This window comes from Melanotaenia boesemani, chromosome 6 (assembly GCF_017639745.1).
Source record: "Melanotaenia boesemani isolate fMelBoe1 chromosome 6, fMelBoe1.pri, whole genome shotgun sequence".
In the NCBI taxonomy this organism is placed as follows: Eukaryota; Metazoa; Chordata; class Actinopteri; order Atheriniformes; family Melanotaeniidae; genus Melanotaenia; species Melanotaenia boesemani.
The window spans coordinates 1,663,747-1,683,496 of NC_055687.1; the positions used below are offsets into that span (position 1 = coordinate 1,663,747).

The following is a 19,750-nucleotide window of genomic DNA, read 5'->3' on the forward strand; positions in this document are numbered from 1 at the left end:
TACTAATTCCTAGGATTACTTTACTCATTCCCAGGACTACTTTACTTTTTCCTAGGACTACTTTACTTGTTCCTAGGACTACTTTACTTATTCCCAGGACTACTTTACTTATTCCTAGGACTACTTTACTTATTCCCAGGACTACTTTACTTATTCCTAGGACTACTTTACTTGTTCCTAGGACTACTTTATTTATTCCCAGGACTACTTTACTTATTCCTAGGACTACTTTACTTATTCCTAGGACTACTTTACTTATTCTCAGGACTACTTTACTTATTCCCATGATTACTAATTCCTAGGACTACTTTACTCATTCCTAAGATTACTTTACTCTTTCCTAGGACTACTTTACTAATTCCTAGGATTAGTTTACTCTTTCCTATGATTTCTTTACTCTTTCCTAGGATTACTTTACTCATTCCCAGGACTACTTTACTCATTCCCAGGACTACTTTACTCATTCCCAGGACTACTTTACTTATTCCTAGCACTACTTTACTTATTCATAGGACTACTTTACTTATACTCAGGACTACTTTGCTTATTCGTAGGATTACTTTACTTATTTCTAGGACTACTTTACTCATTCCCAGGACTACTTTACTTATTCCTAGGACTACATTACTTGTTTCTATGATTACTCTTTCCTAGGATTACTTTACTCATTCCCAGGACTACTTTACTTTTTCCTAGGATTACTTTACTCTTTCCTAGGACTACTTTACTTATTCCCAGGACTACTTTACTTGTTCCTAGGACTACTTAACTTATTGTCAGGACTACTTTCTTATTCCTAGGACTACTTTACTTATTCCTAGGACTACTTTACTTGTTCCTAGGACTACTTTACTTATTCTCATGACTACTTTACTTATTCCTATGATTACTAATTCCTAGGATTACTTTACTCATTCCTAAGATTACTTTACTCTTTCCTAGGACTACTTTACTTATTCCTAGGATTACTTATATAATGAGCTGGACATGAGGAGCTAACCAGCTGACTAATGTGTATCGTCGTCATGCTTTCTGCAGACAGTTTAGTGTAATTATGTTGTATGTAATTATATTTTGATTATTGAGCCAAGCAGAACACATTTGACTATGAAATAAATACTTTAAAACATTTTTTATTTAAAGTTTTAACTTAATTTTTTTTCTTTTTGTTTTTTTGGTTTTTTTTTTACTTTAAATTGGGTCAATTTCATTTACAATGTAGTTAAAAGTCCTCTTCAGTCTGTCCTGAAGGTGGCACCAGAGACGAAGATTTACTCTGTGTGGGCGGGGTCAGCCTTGCTAAGCTCCGCCCCTTGCATGTGCAGCAGGATAAAAGCTGCTGCTGGATGCTCCTGATCTCCAGCTTCATCCAGCTGCCTGCTGTCAGCATGTCTTCTTCTCCGATGTCCGGCTTCATCAGCAGCAGTGAGAAGAACACGACCGGCGCTCAGGACTGGACCCAGGTGGGTTTTCTCTGCTCGTCATCCGTCACGCCTTCATCAGCTTTCTGAGGAGGTGGATCAATATATTTATTATTCATTTGTATCAGGTCAGATTTACAGAGAAGAACCAGGACATGGACTCTGAGTTCAGACCTGAGAGCCCAAAACCTTGATAATTAATAAATAAATGATGAAAATCAACATGAATATTTTTAAAGTCCAAACCAGAGATTATTTCAGCTTCTTTGGTTTCTGATGATTTCTATTCTTTTCACTCCAGTTAGTTAAATGATTCATTTTTTACTCTTTTATTTTCTTTGCTAATTTTTATTTGTAATTTCATCTTTGTTTTATTTTAAAACATAATTTTAATTATTAGTATTTTTTATTCAACATTTTAGATTTTTTACATATATTTTAAATATTTAATTTATACAAATGTGTTGTAAAATTTCACTTTTTATCTGATGACTTGCACATTTTAAACAGTGTGGTCTGAGTGTAATTCAGCCTATTTGCTGCGGGGCGACGGTTTGGGGCTTTTCTCTGCGCTCAGACGAGCCGGATGAGCAGCTTCAGGCCAAACTGAAGTTGTTTCTGAGTGAAATGAGACCAGATCACTTCCTCTGGGTTTTTTTTGTGGCTCACACTGTTTGTGTTGGTTTCTATTTTTAACACTTTCACTCCCAACATCTGCAGCTCAGATTAACTGAACTTAAAGACAGAAACTCACTGCAGATTAATCCACCGCTGAAAATAGTCCCTGAAAGTCCTCCAGCTTGGTTTAGACTTCACTTGGTGAAGTTTGAGTGTGCATGAAATCAGGATTTGGTGTGTTTCTGCCTGCAGGTGTACGAGGTCGTCCGGTGGATCCAGCTGCTCATGGCTGTACTCAGGTCAGTCAGTGCTTCATCATCATCATCCTCAAACAATCCTGAAACACAATAGAATTTATTTACAATCATGACGGGAAGAAAAGGGAGAAGCCAGAGACAGAATGAAACTAATCTTAATTCTTCATCTCTGAGCTGAAACATCTTTTCCTGCTCTGTAACCTTCCTGCTGCTTCTCCCAAACCTCTAATGGAGGAAACCAGCGATGAGGAGTTTCAGGACTTCACGTCTTCGGGTGTCCTCGTTGTGATGGTCCATCCCAGATGATGATCATCAGCTGGTGATGGATGAGGGTTCTGAATGCAGGTCTCTGAGGGATCAGAGGTCACCATGTCCATCTGGTCCTTTAGACCCTGATCTTCCTCCAGACTGATTGAACGGCTTCATGATTTTCTGACTGTAGAGGAGAAATATTCCATTCAAGCAGCTTTATTTGTCTGTGTGGGGCATTCGAGGCCTCTGTCTCCATCCTCCATCCTCCTCCAGAGATTCGTAACCCAGATCCTCTCCCTGCTATTAGATACAGACTCAGACCCACCTGTTGAGGAGTTCCTCCTTGTTCTGACCTTTATTATTATTATTGTTATTATTATTATATAAAGGGCAGAATATTGTGCAGTTAAAGGTCCATGAATAAACCAACTACACAACCTGTGGATCAGGCTCTGGGTGTGTGACCACCAGGGTGGGCAGGTCATGGGGGCAGCTCTCCCACAGGCTGGGAGACTGCAGCTGAATATGGGAATCCTTCAACCTGTCTTTGAGGAACTTTGTTTTAAACGGGTTTTCTGGAGATCCTCAGGGGGTTTTTATGGCTGCTACTTTAGAATCAAATCCTCATTCATCACCTCTTTAAGATCACTCATATTTTTATCTCTTTATTAGCTCAAAATTGCTCAGCTTGAAATTCAGCTCATGAATCCATTTTTAATATTGGCTAAATACTATCTATGATACAATAAAGACTCAGGATAACATGGTGTGAAGTCACAGGTCGTTCCAGAGAGGAGGGAAACTGGTGATTTTACCTGTGGAGGCTGATGTTTGCTGTTGTTTGTTTTCAGCATTTTGGGTTCAGGCTCCATCATCATCTGTCTGATGCTACAGAGACTCATCAGGACACCAGAGGTTTGTATGAAGATCTCCAGCCGAACCTCAGAGAACCCAGTTAATCGGATTTAAAGTCCTAAAGGATTTAAAGTCCTTATATTTATGTGGTTTCCAGCTGCAGCCTCTGTTCCTGCTCAGCGTGGCCGACCTGCTGCTTGCCGTCTGCTGGCTGATTGGAGGCGTCCTCTTCTCTCAGCGCTGCAACAGTCTCAACACACACTGCTACCACCTGCACACCATAGAACAGGTAACGCTGCTACCACCTGCACACCATAGAACAGGTAACACTGCTACCACCTGCACACCTTAGAACAGGTAACGCTGCTACCACCTGCACACCTTAGAACAGGTAACGCTGCTACCACCTGCACACCTTAGAACAGGTAACGCTGCTACCACCTGCACACCTTAGAACAGGTAACGCTGCTACCACCTGCACACCTTAGAACAGGTAACGCTGCTACCACCTGCACACCTTAGAACAGGTAACGCTGCTACCACCTGCACACCATAGAACAGGTAACGCTGCTACCACCTGCACACCATAGAACAGGTAACGCTGCTACCACCTGCACACCATAGAACAGGTAACGCTACCACCTGCACACCTTAGAACAGGTAACGCTGCTACCACCTGCACACCATAGAACAGGTAACGCTGCTACCACCTGCACACCATAGAACAGGTAACGCTGCTACCACCTGCACACCTTAGAACAGGTAACGCTGCTACCACCTGCACACCTTAGAACAGGTAACGCTGCTACCACCTGCACACCTTAGAACAGGTAACGCTGCTACCACCTGCACACCTTAGAACAGGTAACGCTGCTACCACCTGCACACCATAGAACAGGTAACGCTGCTACCACCTGCACACCATAGAACAGGTAACGCTGCTACCACCTGCACACCTTAGAACAGGTAACGCTGCTACCACCTGCACACCATAGAACAGGTAACGCTGCTACCACCTGCACACCGTAGAACAGGTAACGCTGCTACCACCTGCACACCTTAGAACAGGTAACGCTGCTACCACCTGCACACCTTAGAACAGGTAACGCTGCTACCACCTGCACACCATAGAACAGGTAACGCTGCTACTACCTGCACACCATAGAACAGGTAACGCTACCACCTGCACACCTTAGAACAGGTAACGCTGCTACCACCTGCACACCTTAGAACAGGTAACGCTGCTACCACCTGCACACCATAGAACAGGTAACGCTGCTACCACCTGCACACCATAGAACAGGTAACGCTGCTACCACCTGCACACCTTAGAACAGGTAACGCTGCTACCACCTGCACACCGTAGAACAGGTAACGCTACCACCTGCACACCTTAGAACAGGTAACGCTACCACCTGCACACCTTAGAACAGGTAACGCTGCTACCACCTGCACACCATAGAACAGGTAACGCTGCTACCACCTGCACACCATAGAACAGGTAACGCTACCACCTGCACACCTTAGAACAGGTAACGCTGCTACCACCTGCACACCTTAGAACAGGTAACGCTGCTACCACCTGCACACCATAGAACAGGTAACGCTGCTACCACCTGCACACCATAGAACAGGTAACGCTGCTACCACCTGCACACCTTAGAACAGGTAACGCTGCTACCACCTGCACACCGTAGAACAGGTAACGCTACCACCTGCACACCTTAGAACAGGTAACGCTACCACCTGCACACCTTAGAACAGGTAACGCTGCTACCACCTGCACACCATAGAACAGGTAACGCTGCTACCACCTGCACACCATAGAACAGGTAACGCTGCTACCACCTGCACATCATAGAACAGGTAACGCTACCACCTGCACACCTTAGAACAGGTAACGCTGCTACCACCTGCACACCTTAGAACAGGTAACGCTGCTACCACCTGCACACCATAGAACAGGTAACGCTGCTACCACCTGCACACCATAGAACAGGTAACGCTGCTACCACCTGCACACCATAGAACAGGTAACGCTGCTACCACCTGCACACCATAGAACAGGTAACGCTACCACCTGCACACCTTAGAACAGGTAACTCTGCTACCACCTGCACACCTTAGAACAGGTAAAGCTGCTACCACCTGCACACCATAGAACAGGTAACGCTACCACCTGCACGCCATAGAACAGGTAACTCTGCTACCACCTGCACACCTTAGAACAGGTAACGCTGCTACCACCTGCACACCATAGAACAGGTAACGCTGCTACCACCTGCACACCGTAGAACAGGTAACGCTACCACCCGCACACCATAGAACAGGTAAAGCTGCTACCACCTGCACACCATAGAACAGGTAACGCTGCTACCACCTGCACACCATAGAACAGGTAACGCTGCTACCACCTGCACACCATAGAACAGGTAAAGCTGCTACCACCTGCACACCGTAGAACAGGTAACGCTGCTACCACCTGCACACCATAGAACAGGTAAAGCTGCTACCACCTGCACACCATAGAACAGGTAAAGCTGCTACCACCTGCACACCATAGAACAGGTAACGCTGCTACCACCTGCACACCATAGAACAGGTAACGCTGCTACCACCTGCACACCATAGAACAGGTAACGCTACCACCCGCACACCATAGAACAGGTAAAGCTGCTACCACCTGCACACCATAGAACAGGTAACGCTGCTACCACCTGCACACCATAGAACAGGTAAAGCTGCTACCACCTGCACACCGTAGAACAGGTAACGCTGCTACCACCTGCACACCATAGAACAGGTAAAGCTGCTACCACCTGCACACCATAGAACAGGTAAAGCTGCTACCACCTGCACACCATAGAACAGGTAACGCTGCTACCACCTGCACACCTTAGAACAGGTAAAGCTGCTACCACCTGCACACCATAGAACAGGTAACGCTGCTACCACCTGCACACCATAGAACAGGTAAAGCTGCTACCACCTGCACACCATAGAACAGGTAACGCTGCTACCACCTGCACACCATAGAACAGGTAACGCTGCTACCACCTGCACACCATAGAACAGGTAACGCTGCTACCACCTGCACACCATAGAACAGGTAAAGCTGCTACCACCTGCACACCATAGAACAGGTAACACTGCTACCACCTGCACACCATAGAACAGGTAACGCTACCACCTGCACACCTTAGAACAGGTAACGCTGCTACCACCTGCACACCGTAGAACAGGTAACGCTGCTACCACCTGCACACCATAGAACAGGTAACGCTGCTACCACCTGCACACCGTAGAACAGGTAAAGCTGCTACCACCTGCACACCGTAGAACAGGTAACGCTGCTACCACCTGCACACCATAGAACAGGTAACGCTGCTACCACCTGCACACCGTAGAACAGGTAACGCTGCTACCACCTGCACACCGTAGAACAGGTAATGAACGGTGGTGAAAAGGAGATCTGCTGCTACTGTTTGGGGTTTTCAGGGAAAGTTTTAAGATCTTTTAGTGAAGTTTGAGGATGTTGAGGGATTTCCATCACCTGGAAAAAAAAACGAACTAATCAGGAAGTTGGTCATGCTTCCTCCTGGAATGAGCAGAGAGCTGAATAAACTTCCTCTTTAAAAGCACATGTGGGTCCCAACAACCAAAAACCAACCTGACCATAAGTTTCACAACCTCTGTTTCATGCTCGTTTGTTTGTAGGAAGTCTGGTTTAACTACTGACTCCAGAACTTCCCAGTCATTGTATGAGCTGGATGTATTAAACCGACATTAATCTGAATGGGTACATTTATTCTGGGAGACCCCATCTTGTCATGCTGTCTTGGTTCATTTGGTCCAGTGACCCTGTCCAGAATTGGACTAAATTTTTCTGATTGAAGAGATGACAAAGAGCAGCAGAACCAGAACAGAGCACAGACTGAGTATGGAGAGGGGAGCAGAGGAACCCCAGAACACATTCCTGACCTACATCTATTGTTCAGGGGCTGGAAACCGGCTCAGCTGCCCCTTCCACCCTCAGCTCACGTGTTCATGTTCGGATGGTGGAAGTGGAAGAAGTGCAGTGAAGCGCTGAACGTTCACCTCATTCCCACCTCTGTTTCAGATTCTGTACATGGCCTCCTTCCTCTACACCCTCAACTATGTGTGGAACCTCTACAAAGGAATCAGAGAGAAGTACTACAGCTGCTTCAGTGGATACTCTGTACAGGTACATCCAGACCTCCACACAGCAGGCATGATTGCCTCAAATACAACAACTCTAATGAAAATTAAATAAAAATAAACTGTTTTAATCCCAGAAGAAAATGATAGTATTCTAGTATAAGTTTGTTTGACTCCATTAAAAGATCCACAAGACCTCAAAAATATTATGAATCAAAATAATGCATCAATGCTGGGACTGAGGAGCAGGACATCAGCCTAAACAGCCCAGGGGTCTCATTTATAAAGCTGGCGTTGCACGAGACGAGGCCTGAAGCTATTGTACGCCACTCCACACGCAAAACGTGCACCTGTATGTAAACTCTGACTCATGCGTACATCCTGGAGACGATGCAGGAGGTGAACTGCAGCCAGAATGCAGATAGGGATCATTACAGCTTCTAAACTCCAAAATAATGCCCACAATCATTGGCAAAAATAAAGAAATAAATAAGAAAAAGAAGAAAAAGAAAGAAAGTCTTGGTGGAGGTCTGCATCTCTGAGTGCTTCTGGTTTATTTCTGCTTCAGTTCTGACTGGTTCTGACTGGTTCTGATTGGTTGTGACTGGTTCTGTCTGGTTCTGACTGGTTCTGACTGGTTCTGATTGGTTCTGACTGGTTCTGTCAGGTTCTGACTGGTTCTGTCTGGTTCTGATTGGTTCTGACTGGTTCTGACCGTTGGCACCACATCATTTTCTTTTAGTTGTGACTCTGCTGCTGTGGCCACCAAACAAGATTTCTTTATTCACCTCCACCAACGAGCACTTTGCTTTCTGTCTGAAACGTTTCTTTTCTCTTTTCCTTTCGTTTGTTGCCATGGTTTCGTCTTTGACCAGTAGCTTCTTCATGCAGCGACCTTCATGTCCTGCTTTGCAGTGACCACTTATAGCTGGTTTGGGCGAGTTCGGGGCGGGATATGAGGCCGGCTCAGGTCGACATTTACAAGTTGTCTGTGATTTATTAATTGCTTGCAGTTATGTGTGTAAATGGTTTTATAAATCTGCTTATAAAATGCTAACGCGTACATACACTTCTAGATCCTACACAATGTTTTATAAATGAGACCACAGATGTTCTACAAACATCACTAAGAATCCAAACCTGATGATTTACTGGGTGGGGAAGTAAAGAATTAGCATGTGCTGTGAGGAATTGGTCAAATAGGAGGTTGGCTGTAAGCTACAGGCAGAAATTACGCTAGCTGCCACAGTCCAGGCTAAGCAAACATGTTCAAGGGGTGAACGTGGGGGAAAGTCGTTAGCTGCTGGGATCATCAGCTAATGACCGCTCCGTTGAAAGCAGTAACTAGCTGCTAGCATGTAGATCTTGTCCCTGGTTAAGTGGATAGCCATTAGTTGCTAACTGCTACTTGCTCACCTTTGAGATTAGCCAGTAGACGGCTAATCTATCTTGGGCTGTGTTCATAATGCCCTCTTGTTTACTCTTTCCCTCACTATTAAGTGGATGTTAAAGGAACATCCCGTAGTTGAGAACACCGTTGTGCTCTTAAAAGAATCTCTCTATGAATAAGCCTGCTGATTACTGCTGTTTTTGGTTAATTTTTGATTTGTTTGGCTAAAATCAAACAAATTAATGAGACAAAATAAGAGATGGGGTATGGTGCTGAAATCTGTTCTCTGCAAAATCTGACCTCCTTAAAAAATAGAAGAAAACCAATTTAGTTAAGTAAACAAATTGTAATACTTGTTCAGCACTAGTGTTAAAACTGCGTCATCTTCTTTGCAAGGTCAAGTTCAGCTTTCGCCTGAGAAAAATGAACTATGTGTCTACTGACAATACTCACACACAGATGCAGCTCTAATGTAAGATTCACAGAAATTCACAAAATTGGCTTGCAAAAGAAAACTTAACTATGAAAGTATGATGAAGCAGTTTATTTCATAAATAGGTCAGTCAGGCTTTTTTATAGCAAAATCTCAACAGCTAGCTGTAGTTGTAGGTGGTAGCTAGCGCTAGCCTAGCTATAGCTAGCATTAATACACTGCCAGCTCCATAGTTGCTGGCTCCAAGCTGCAATGCATGATGGTCAACATGAGAGTAAAACTTCTGGGCACTATTCAAACAAACAACCTGACAAGTCTGTAGTCAGCTATTTCGTACATGAAACTTTTGAGTGGAACTTTGGATCAACGCTACAAACTACGTCAAATTCATAGATCCCCGTCACTGAATGACGAAAGGATGTAGAAACATTCTCAATGCCAATTTAACGCCATCAGGGTTTTTTCTCTCTCTCTCTTTCTATGGTAAAACACCGACCTGTACAGTTTTCTAGAATGCAGACAAGCTTTTACCAGATTAATAAGTGTTGGGATGGATGAGTTTCCGTCTACTTTCTACAAACAGAAAAAGCTTTTAAACATAGACCTAAAGAACGGTTTTATGAATGATGAAGCAGTTAGCTTAACATAAAGTTTGGAAATTGAGGGGAAAGCTCACTAATTTATACATTTAATCATCAAAGTGTAAAAACAAACAAGAAGTTGTGTTTTCTGAAAGATTTTTGGGAAATTATCCGACTCTAAAAAAAAGCTAATGTTCTCTGGATGTGGGACTAACTTTGTGTGAACATGAATATGTTTTTTCTTGTTGAAGCAGCCTTTTTGCATCTTTTTGTCCAGTTTTCCAACAGAGTGAGCACAGCTGGGAAAGTCGCTGCGCTGCTTTGCTGTCTGGTTCCTGTGACGCTGATGACGCCTGTATTCATACAGGGAAACATCAGCCAATGTCAGGCTAACTTCAGTGAACCCTACAGGTCAGATGAGGCCACAGGAAGGCTCATTCCACACAAAAGTAAAAGATAAACTTAAACCTGGTACACACAGTGATTTTTTTAATCTTATGATATTTTTTATCTGGTCGAGACCTCACGTGTGAAGATAAAAAATCTGTTTTGATCGTACTGTGTGGTTGCTCCGAAAATGTAATCACAGAACAACACACACATTAAAATACTCTCCTGCAACTCATCTGCAATCTAGTCCTTTGAGCTGGACAAACGTCGAAACATAGAAGAAGAACCATAGCAACAACCAGCAAAAAAGGGCGGCTTCCAAGATGGCGGCTGGTGCGGTCATAAGTTCTCGTGGCTAAGAACGGTTTCCAGTTTTCGCTTCTCTTAATCTCGAATTATGGACTTCTCTTAGCCAAGAACAAGCCATAATGGTATAAAAATAAATTCTACTTCATTGACTGAAAGAGGGGACTACCAAATTCACTGTTTACTCTTAACCTATTGGAAGCTACAAACAACGTGTTGCTACTAGCTAGCCTCCTGCTAGCTTCACACGAACTATTCTCATCATGCAGCGGTTTGATCAAGGTACTAAAAGGAAAGAAAAAGACAAGACTCCTTCCCACAAGAATACTCCGGCAGCTCCCTCCAAAGCTTCAATGTCAACTGCTAAAATTGTTTCGACTACAAACGCCACTGTTGTTGCAAGCTATATTAATGAGCATGATTACAACGCTCCTGCTATCGAGGACACCCAGAATCCAGAGTTATGCCCGCTGCCCGACTCCAGCCCGAGCACCCCGTCTAAACCTGACGAGAAGAGACTGAAAGGCGAACTGACACTCACCCAACTACAAAATAACATCGCCAGCCTAATTAATGAGCGCGCGGATAACTTAGAAGGGATGATAAATCAGAACACGGTGAGCATCGACGCTCTGAAAAAATCAATTGACTTCATATTCTCAGAGGTGGAAATTCTGAAAGTGGACGTTAAGGCGGTTAACCTCACTTGTGAAAATACTGTCCAGAAGCGGTTGGAGTTAGAGGCGAGGCTCAATGAGACCGAGCGTTACCATCGCAGATGGAACCTGAGGCTTCATGGGGTCCCCGAAAACCATCAGGAAAACATCAAAACCAAGGTTGCTAACGTGTGTTCTGCTGTGGTCGGAGCCAGCAACGCTAAAATCAAAGAAGACATTGACATTGCTCATCGTCTGGGTCGCTTCTCCGGAACGCAGAATAGATCGAGGACGACCATCATTCGTTTCACCAACAGATCGTCGCGTGACCTGGTTTGGCGAATGGCTAAAAACAACAGCTTTCTTAAGGAAAACAAGTTAAGATTCACAGAGGATCTCACCAGTGCCGACAAAGAACTACGCCAGAAACTTTGGCCTCTTATTGAGTCTGCAAGAAAGAACGGGAAAAAGGCTCACTTTGCAGGTGTTCGTGCGATCATAGAGGGGAAGGAGATTCGGTCGCCCCCACCCCAACCTGAACGGATGGATGACACAGCACCTCCATAACATCAGTACATGTCGCTACACTGGTAGCAGATTTCACCAGAGCCCTTACGACGATTACCTGCTCTCTGTTTGGGCCTACTGTAAGTGTATCCTCAGGTACAGCCCTACTCACCCAAGTTTGTCTGAAACCCAATGAGTATTCAAGGATTTTCAGGTTTTTCACATTCTCAAAGAGGCAGAATCTGTTTTGTAGCTATTGTGCCTGTGTATATAAGTTTGCCCATGCATATCGCTGCGTTTTGGTGCTTTCCCCACGATTCACACAGACCGCTAAAAGAAGTAGTTACACTTAATTGTTATTTGTTCCTGGTTAGAGTTAATTTCTAAAATGCAAGCTGAGTTGTGAATTCTGTATACTGTGTTCTCAGTATCTCTATGACGTCTTTGTCCGTTTTTTCTTTAAATGCTAGGGGGTTGAGAGAAAATGTGAAACGTAAAGCTTTATTCTTATTTGCGAAACAGCAGAAATCTAGTTTCTGTTTTTTTCAAGAGTCACATTCACTGGTTAATGACACTTCCTTTTGGAAAACTCAATGGGGAAATGATCTATGGTTCTCTCATGGATCAGAAAGGTCAGCAGGGGTCACTGTCTTAAAAAACAACTATGATGGTGAAGTTCTTCATTCAGAGAGTGACCCTAATGGCCATTATTTGATTCTGATCCTTAATCTTGACAGCAATATCATTCTTCTTACCAACCTTTATGGATATAACACAAAGCCAGAAAATGATCTTCTATTTGAAACTTTAGAATTTAGCTTTTTACACTGGCTGGCAAAATATCCTAACGCCATTATTTTGGTAGGGGGAGATATTAACATTGCTCCAAATGGACTCCTGGACAGATGGCCTCCGAAAACCAAGAACTCCACTGCCACTAATCTCTCCACATTCACCCAAAAATTTAATTTAATAGATATCTGGAGGAAAAAAAATCCCGCAGCTAAAGCATATACATGGAGTAATAAAACGTACACTTCAATGTCCCGCATAGATTATTGGCTAGTTTCTGAGTGCTTAGATGAGCTAAATATTGACTCTCTTATAATTGCAACTCCACTTACTGATCATAAGGCTGTGTCTCTAAACATTTCTTTCAAGGCTACCTCCTCTGGTACTGTCAGGAATTCATATTGGAAACTTAACAACAATATATTAGGAAAGGATGCTGTGATTCGAAAAGTCAAAACTGTCATAAATCATTACTGGAAGAAATCACTAATCGACAACTGTTTCTCCAAAAACTGGGAACTGTTAAAATACGATCTAACAAAACATTTTAGAGAGTTTGGGGCCTCTCTATCTAAAACAAGAAAACTTGAGGAAACAAATGTGATCTCTAGAATCACTACTCTTACCCAAAGTTTGCCTGAAAATTTGTCTGAAAATGACACAAGAGAATTGGCATTACTCCAAATTAAATTGAATGACCTTTACAAAAGGAAAGCAGAAGGGGCATTCATTAGATCTAGGAGGAGATGGTTAGAGGAAGGGGAACAAAATACAGCGTACTTTTTTCAATTGGAGAAAACACGTGCTAAACTCAACTCTCTGTCTAGACTGTGTATTAATAATATAATAGCTGATTATTCCTCTAAATTTTATAGAAAACTGTATGAATCTGATTATAATGAGGTTGCTGCTGACCATTTTTTCTCTACTCTAACTGATACCCAGACACTCAAGCAGGATGAAAAGAATGCTTGTGATAGTCCGCTGACTCCCTCTGAAGTCCTCTCTGCCATTAAAAACTTAAAACTGAATAAATCTCCAGGAGTTGACGGCCTAACCGCTGAATTTTATATTTCCTTTGCAGAACAACTAGCCCCCTTTCTTCATCGTATGTTTATTGAAAGCATCGATAACCAAGCTCTTCCTCCTACTCTTTGCCAAGGACTTTTAACGCTAATACCTAAACCCAAAAAAGACCCACTTATGCTTGATAACTGGCGTCCAATTTGCCTCCTAAATAATGACTACAAAATTTTAGCTAAAATTTTGGCCAACAGAATAAAAACAGTTTTAGATCACATTATAGATGAATCTCAAAATGGTTTTATGACTAACAGACACATAGCTAATAATATCAGACTTGTTCTCGACCTCATTAATTACGCTGATCTTTGCAACGATAATAGTTTTATTTTATTCCTAGACTTTCGGAAAGCCTTTGATACCATTGAACATAACTTTATGTTTCAAGCCTTAGACAAATTTGGCTTTGGCCCATACTTTCGTTCAGCAATTAAGACAATCTATAAAAATACTAACTGCTCAATAAAACTCCCTACAGGTACTTCTCCCAGGTTTAATGTAAAGCGTGGTGTCAGACAGGGCTGCCCAGTCTCCCCCTACCTGTTTTTACTATGCACTCAACTTCTTGCAGATCTCATTAAGAATAAGCACTTAAAAGGCATCACTATTGCTGAAAAAGAAATAGTTATTAGTCAGCTGGCTGACGATACAACCTTATTTTTACAGGATGCCTCACAAATTCCTATAGCCATTACTACTATTAAGTCATTTTCCATTGCCTCAGGGCTCTATTTAAACGTCAGCAAATGTGAGCTTTTAGCTATTAAGAACTGCAGCTCGTCATCCTTCTGTAACATTCCAGTAAAGGACGCTGTCACTTATCTTGGCCTAACTATTTCCAAAAATCAAGATACAAGATGCTCATTGAATTTTGACCCAATCATAGAAAAAGTACAGAAAAAGTTTAACTCATGGCTCCAAAGGGATCTTTCAATCAGGGGTAGAGTGTTACTGACTAAAGCAGAAGGCATCTCCCGTCTGACCTATGCAGCCCTGTCTCTCTATGTAAACAAGCAAACGACTAACTCTATTGATAGGATGCTTTATAAGTTTGTCTGGAAGAATAAGATACACTACATTAAAAAATCTGTGTTGATGAACTGTTATGAACATGGCGGGCTGAACTTCTTAGACTTTTCCACTTTAAACAATACTTTTAAAATAAATTGGATCAAACAATTTCTCAGAAACCCATCTTCAATTTGGAACTTTATCCCCAATTACATTTTCTCCAAAGTTGGTGGCCTTAAATTCTTGTTGCTTTGTAATTACAGTATTATAAAAATTCCCCTAAAGCTTTCAAATTTTCATAAACAAATGCTTCTTTCTTGGTCTTTAATTTATAAACACAACTTCTCTCCCCATCAATATCTCATTTGGAACAATAAAGACATTCTATACAAGCATAAATCTTTATTTATGGAAAACTGGTTAAAGCATGGAATCCTTTTGGTTAAACAGCTGTTCAACTCCGGTGGTGTTTTAATGTCATATGCAGAATTTTTAAACTCTTATGGCATCCCAATACCACCGAGAGAATTTGCTATTGTCTTTGATGCAATTCCAACCGGTGTTACAATGCTCTTCAGAAACACTGATGTTTCTGAAACAACTTTTATAAACCTAGACCCTGCAGACACCACTACTGGTCAAATCTGCTTTTCAACTAAAAAGAAAAACAAAAATAGTGTCATACGTGCGCTGTTCCAGAAGGAAAAGATCTCTGTTCCAAGTGTGGTGTTTTACTGGAATAATTTGATTCCAAATCTGAACTGGAAGAAAATTTGGTGTCTTCCCTCAAAATTTCTTGTTATCAACAAGATCAAGGAAGTCTCTTTGAAAGCTATTTATCGTATTTATCCCTGTAAGCTTTTCCTGCAAAGATATAAAAAGGATATTGATGTCACCTGCTCATTCTGTAACAACTCTGAAGAAAGTCTGAATCACCTTTTCTGGTCCTGTGATTTCTCCCAGTCTTTCTGGCAGAATATATGTACATTTATTTCCCAAAAAATTGTCTCCCATCTTACTCTTGCATTTGAGGATGTATTGTTTGGCTTGTTTTTATATGACATTACCCAATCAGACCAATATTTTGTGATCAACCTAATTTTGCTACTTGCTAAATACCATATTCATAAATGTAAAGTATCAAACCAATGTCCTTCATTTTTTATATTTGTAAAGGAATTCCAACAATACTGTGCCTCAATAGAACATTCTAAAAATAAGAAAGCTGTCAAAATCACGGATTTATGTCTGCGTTTCAACTTGTTTTAAATAATGACTGTATTGTCTGTATTCTCCAACCCCCAGCCTGTTTAGCCTGTTTAATTGTTTCTGTATATTGAATTGTGTTGAACAATTGTCAATAAAAGCTATATAAAAAAAAAAAAAAAAAAAAAAAAAAAAAAACGTAGAAGAAGAATCATAGCAACAACCAGCAAAAAACGTAGAAGAAGAATCATAGTAACAATCGGAAAACACGACACACAGCATGGAAGAGGACATACAGGACGAGGGAATGATGGAGGTCTTGGGACTATTGTTCACAGAAAAAGCCAGAACTGAAAAAAATACCAGACAAGAGACGGCTTGAACACAGACTTTATTTACTTCCTGGTTTCCCAGCCAGCTCGCGCTCTGATTGGCTAAATTCTGTGCCACGTCCGAAACGGACGACAATTGGGAATATTGAACATGTTTAATATTTCAGAGCCGATTTCTGAGGAACGCCGACGACTCGTACATTGTGATTGTGTGGGTGGTGACATGAGCCAGAACATAGCCAATCAGCGAGCGAGCTGGCTGGAAAACAAGGAAGTAAAAAAAGTCCGTCTCCAGTCTGTTATTTTTTTCAGTTCTGGCTTTTTCTGTTAACTATAGTCCCGAGACCTCCATCATTCCCTCGTCCTGTATGTCCCCTTCCATGCTGGGTGTTGTGTTTTCTGGTTGTTACTGTTTCTTCTTCTACGTTTTTTGCCGGTTGTTGTGTGTACCAGGCTTAATGGGAGCTTTGTTTGATGAATCAGGGACAGAATCTCAGATGTGAGAGCAGGGTGTTAACGTTTCACTTTATCTGTGTTTGCTTTGACCCTCGTGGGGCACCATACTGACACCAGGTGTCTGCTGATGCACACCGGAGCGCTGTACCTGACCTCAGAGCACCAGCAGCTGAGCAGAACCTGCAGTTTGCTGCACACTTACACCATACTCATCTTCCTCACCACCTTCCTCCTCACGCTCCTCAGCATCACGGTAAGTTGATGTGAACCGGACTTTAACCCATGAAAGACCAGATGAAGCAACATGATGTAACCTCAGAGGTTTCATGGACTCACCTGGCTTCCTGCTCCAGGTGTTTGTGGGACAAGCCCGCCGCATCTACAGACGGGTTGTGACATCCAGTGGTTACCTTGGCAATGAGCAGCGGGCCCTGTTTGGCGTGATGGACCGACGGATGCTGCTTTACCCACTGATCTTCGTCCTGTGCTGGGGTCCAGGTCTGTATCGGCCCTGATGGAGCCGGTCAGGTGTACTTGTTGTGACTGTGGAGCTGACGGTGTTCCTGTGCTGCTTCCTCAGCGGTGGCGCTGGCGTTCCTCCGGGTGGCGAAGCCCTCAGCGGGTCATGGTGTGGTGGGGGTCATCCTCTACATATCTCAGGTCAGTGTGCAGGATCAGCGTCTCCGCTGGACAAACGGCTGAAGATTCTCAGATTGTTGTGTTACTGAATTTTTCATCCTGAAATTGTAGAATTTTGTGTCCACTTGAGGAGGCAGTTTTTGTTTTTTATCTCTTGTGGGTTATTTGGACTGTTTCAGTTAGCTGAGCATAAGCTAAATGGATCAGTTAGCCTAGCGTTTGCTTCTAACTAAAGCAGTCAGTGTGTAACAGAGGTCAGGAACATGAAGCGCCACTAAATGTTTGGTCATAAATTTACTGGGTTTTGTCTCTTTTGAGGACTTTGTGTCTTTTTATCATTTGAGGGTTTTTGGATATAAACACGACGCGGAAGCAGTTAGCTTAGCATAAATAAATGGAGGAGATTTGGAAATCCAACTATCAGCGTCTCTTAGGTTCATTGCTTTAACTATTTTGTCAGTAAAGGGTTAAAAAAAAAAAAGAGAGAGATTTTTATTCCAGCTTTTTGGTGTCTTGTGTTGTTTCATGTGCTTTGGAAGTAAGCGGACTCAGACAGAATCCGGGGCCACTGATTGCTGGGGCCTGGGTCTGGCTATACCTGAGCTGGATGTCAGAGACTGAGTTTCTATCCTGAGGGTCAATGGAGAGATTTTTCATTTCTTTCTCAGATTTCTGGCCAACATTACATTTTTTAAAAAAGCGTTTTGGCTGAAAACATTTAGAAACAGGATTAAAACAATGAAGGTTTAAAATCTCATCATTTGTCTCTTCGGACCTCAGGCTTTCACCTCAGCCTCCCAGGGCTTCCTCAACTGTCTGGTCTATGGATGGACTCGTGTGCAGCTTCGCCACGCCGGCAGGACGGTTCTGTCTCGTGACGTGGACACACAGACGCCGCTGCTGCAGTCTCAGCTGATCAGAAACTACCAAACCCAGAGACTCATGGGCTGAGCCGAGCTGATGGCGGAGACTGAGCGAGTCCGCATCACTAAATGGAGAGACGGCGTCAGACGAAGGACAAACATTGAACAAAGACTTCCACCTCCATCCATCTGAGAAAAAGAGAAGAGGAAGAGAAAGGGGGGGTTTACACTGCGAGGAAGAGACTAAGAAAACAGGATTTGAAACAGTTTCATGAACTCTGATGTGAAGAAGCAAACAATGGTGTCTGTGTAGAAGCCAGCAGTTCTCTCAGATATCATCTCCGAACAGACCGAAGAGGCAGAAATGAGGAGAAAATGTTTGAAATGTGGTGACAGGTGACATCGTAAACTCGATTATCTAATCTGTCAGCTGATCAACATAAACAAAAACAACCCTGATCCCATCCCACAGAAAGCTGCTGTTTTAAGGTTTATTCCGACCTGCTACTCCTGGAATAAGAACCGTGTCTGGCCTCTGAGTGTGTGTCCATTATGTGCTGTAATCTGATTACTGAGGGTCAGTTCACTTGTTTGTTTGAGGCAAGTTCAGGCTGTTCAGCAGCTTCCTCCATGCAGACTTATTTCCTGATTTCCTGGACACGACGGTTTGTAGCTGGAAAGCTTCTATGTTCCTCTGAAGGACCAGGATGTAACAGCCCTGGAGTGGTGGACCTTCCTTCTGACTTTCTCTGCTCAGACCGAGGATTTGTGATGCCTTTAATGTTCTATGTAAAGCGCTGTGAATTGTCTTGTACATGAAATGAGATTTATAAATAAAGTTGCCTTGAAGACGACCTGAATCGCTTCAGGGTTGGATTATTTTACTGCCTGAGCGTCTCTTTTCTCTGCAGCTGCTTCAGACGTTTAACTGGTACCAGAGGATCAGCCCAGTTTCTTGGCTCTCTCCCAGTTACAAATTTTAAAGTTGAATTTTTTATGTTTTGAAAGCGTTGAATGGACTGAATACATCCCTGAAATCCTCCAGCTTCACTGTAACTGTAGACCTTCTGAAAAACAGCCGTTCTCTGGCCGGAAAGGAGGTCGGATCTTTGCAGGAGCAGCTCTGGATCTTCCTTCTAACGGAGTTAAATTCTCTGTTTCTGTTTGGAAGGCGTGTTCATCCTCCTCTTAACTGTATTTAACTCTTTCATCGTTTTTATCTTTTTCTTCATTGAATTAATTTTAGGTTTAGTTGGTATTTTCTTTGCTTTTAATCTGTTATTAATTATTATTATTATTATTATTATTATTATTATTATTATTATTATTATTATTATAATAAATATTATAATTATTATAATTATTATTATTATTATTATTATTATAAATATTATAATTATTATAATAATTATTATTATTATTATTATAATAAATATTATAATTATTATAATAATAATTATTATAATTATTATTATAATTATTATTATTATTATTATAATTATTATTATTATTATAATTATTAT

At 42.2% G+C, this 19,750-nt stretch overlaps 1 protein-coding gene across 1 annotated transcript; it reads left to right on the plus strand.

The window, feature by feature from the left end:
* Positions 1-1,381: 1,381 nt before the first annotated feature.
* On the plus strand, positions 1,382-19,096 carry tmem116 (transmembrane protein 116). The gene is made up of 10 exons (XM_041987560.1): positions 1,382-1,463; positions 2,292-2,338; positions 3,400-3,463; positions 3,561-3,692; positions 7,524-7,628; positions 10,264-10,397; positions 16,843-16,978; positions 17,079-17,223; positions 17,306-17,385; positions 18,145-19,096. The coding sequence occupies exons 1-10, from the start codon at positions 1,389-1,391 to the stop codon at positions 18,313-18,315; spliced, it is 1,089 nt and encodes a 362-aa protein (XP_041843494.1). The 5' UTR covers positions 1,382-1,388; the 3' UTR covers positions 18,316-19,096.
* Positions 19,097-19,750: the final 654 nt, after the last annotated feature.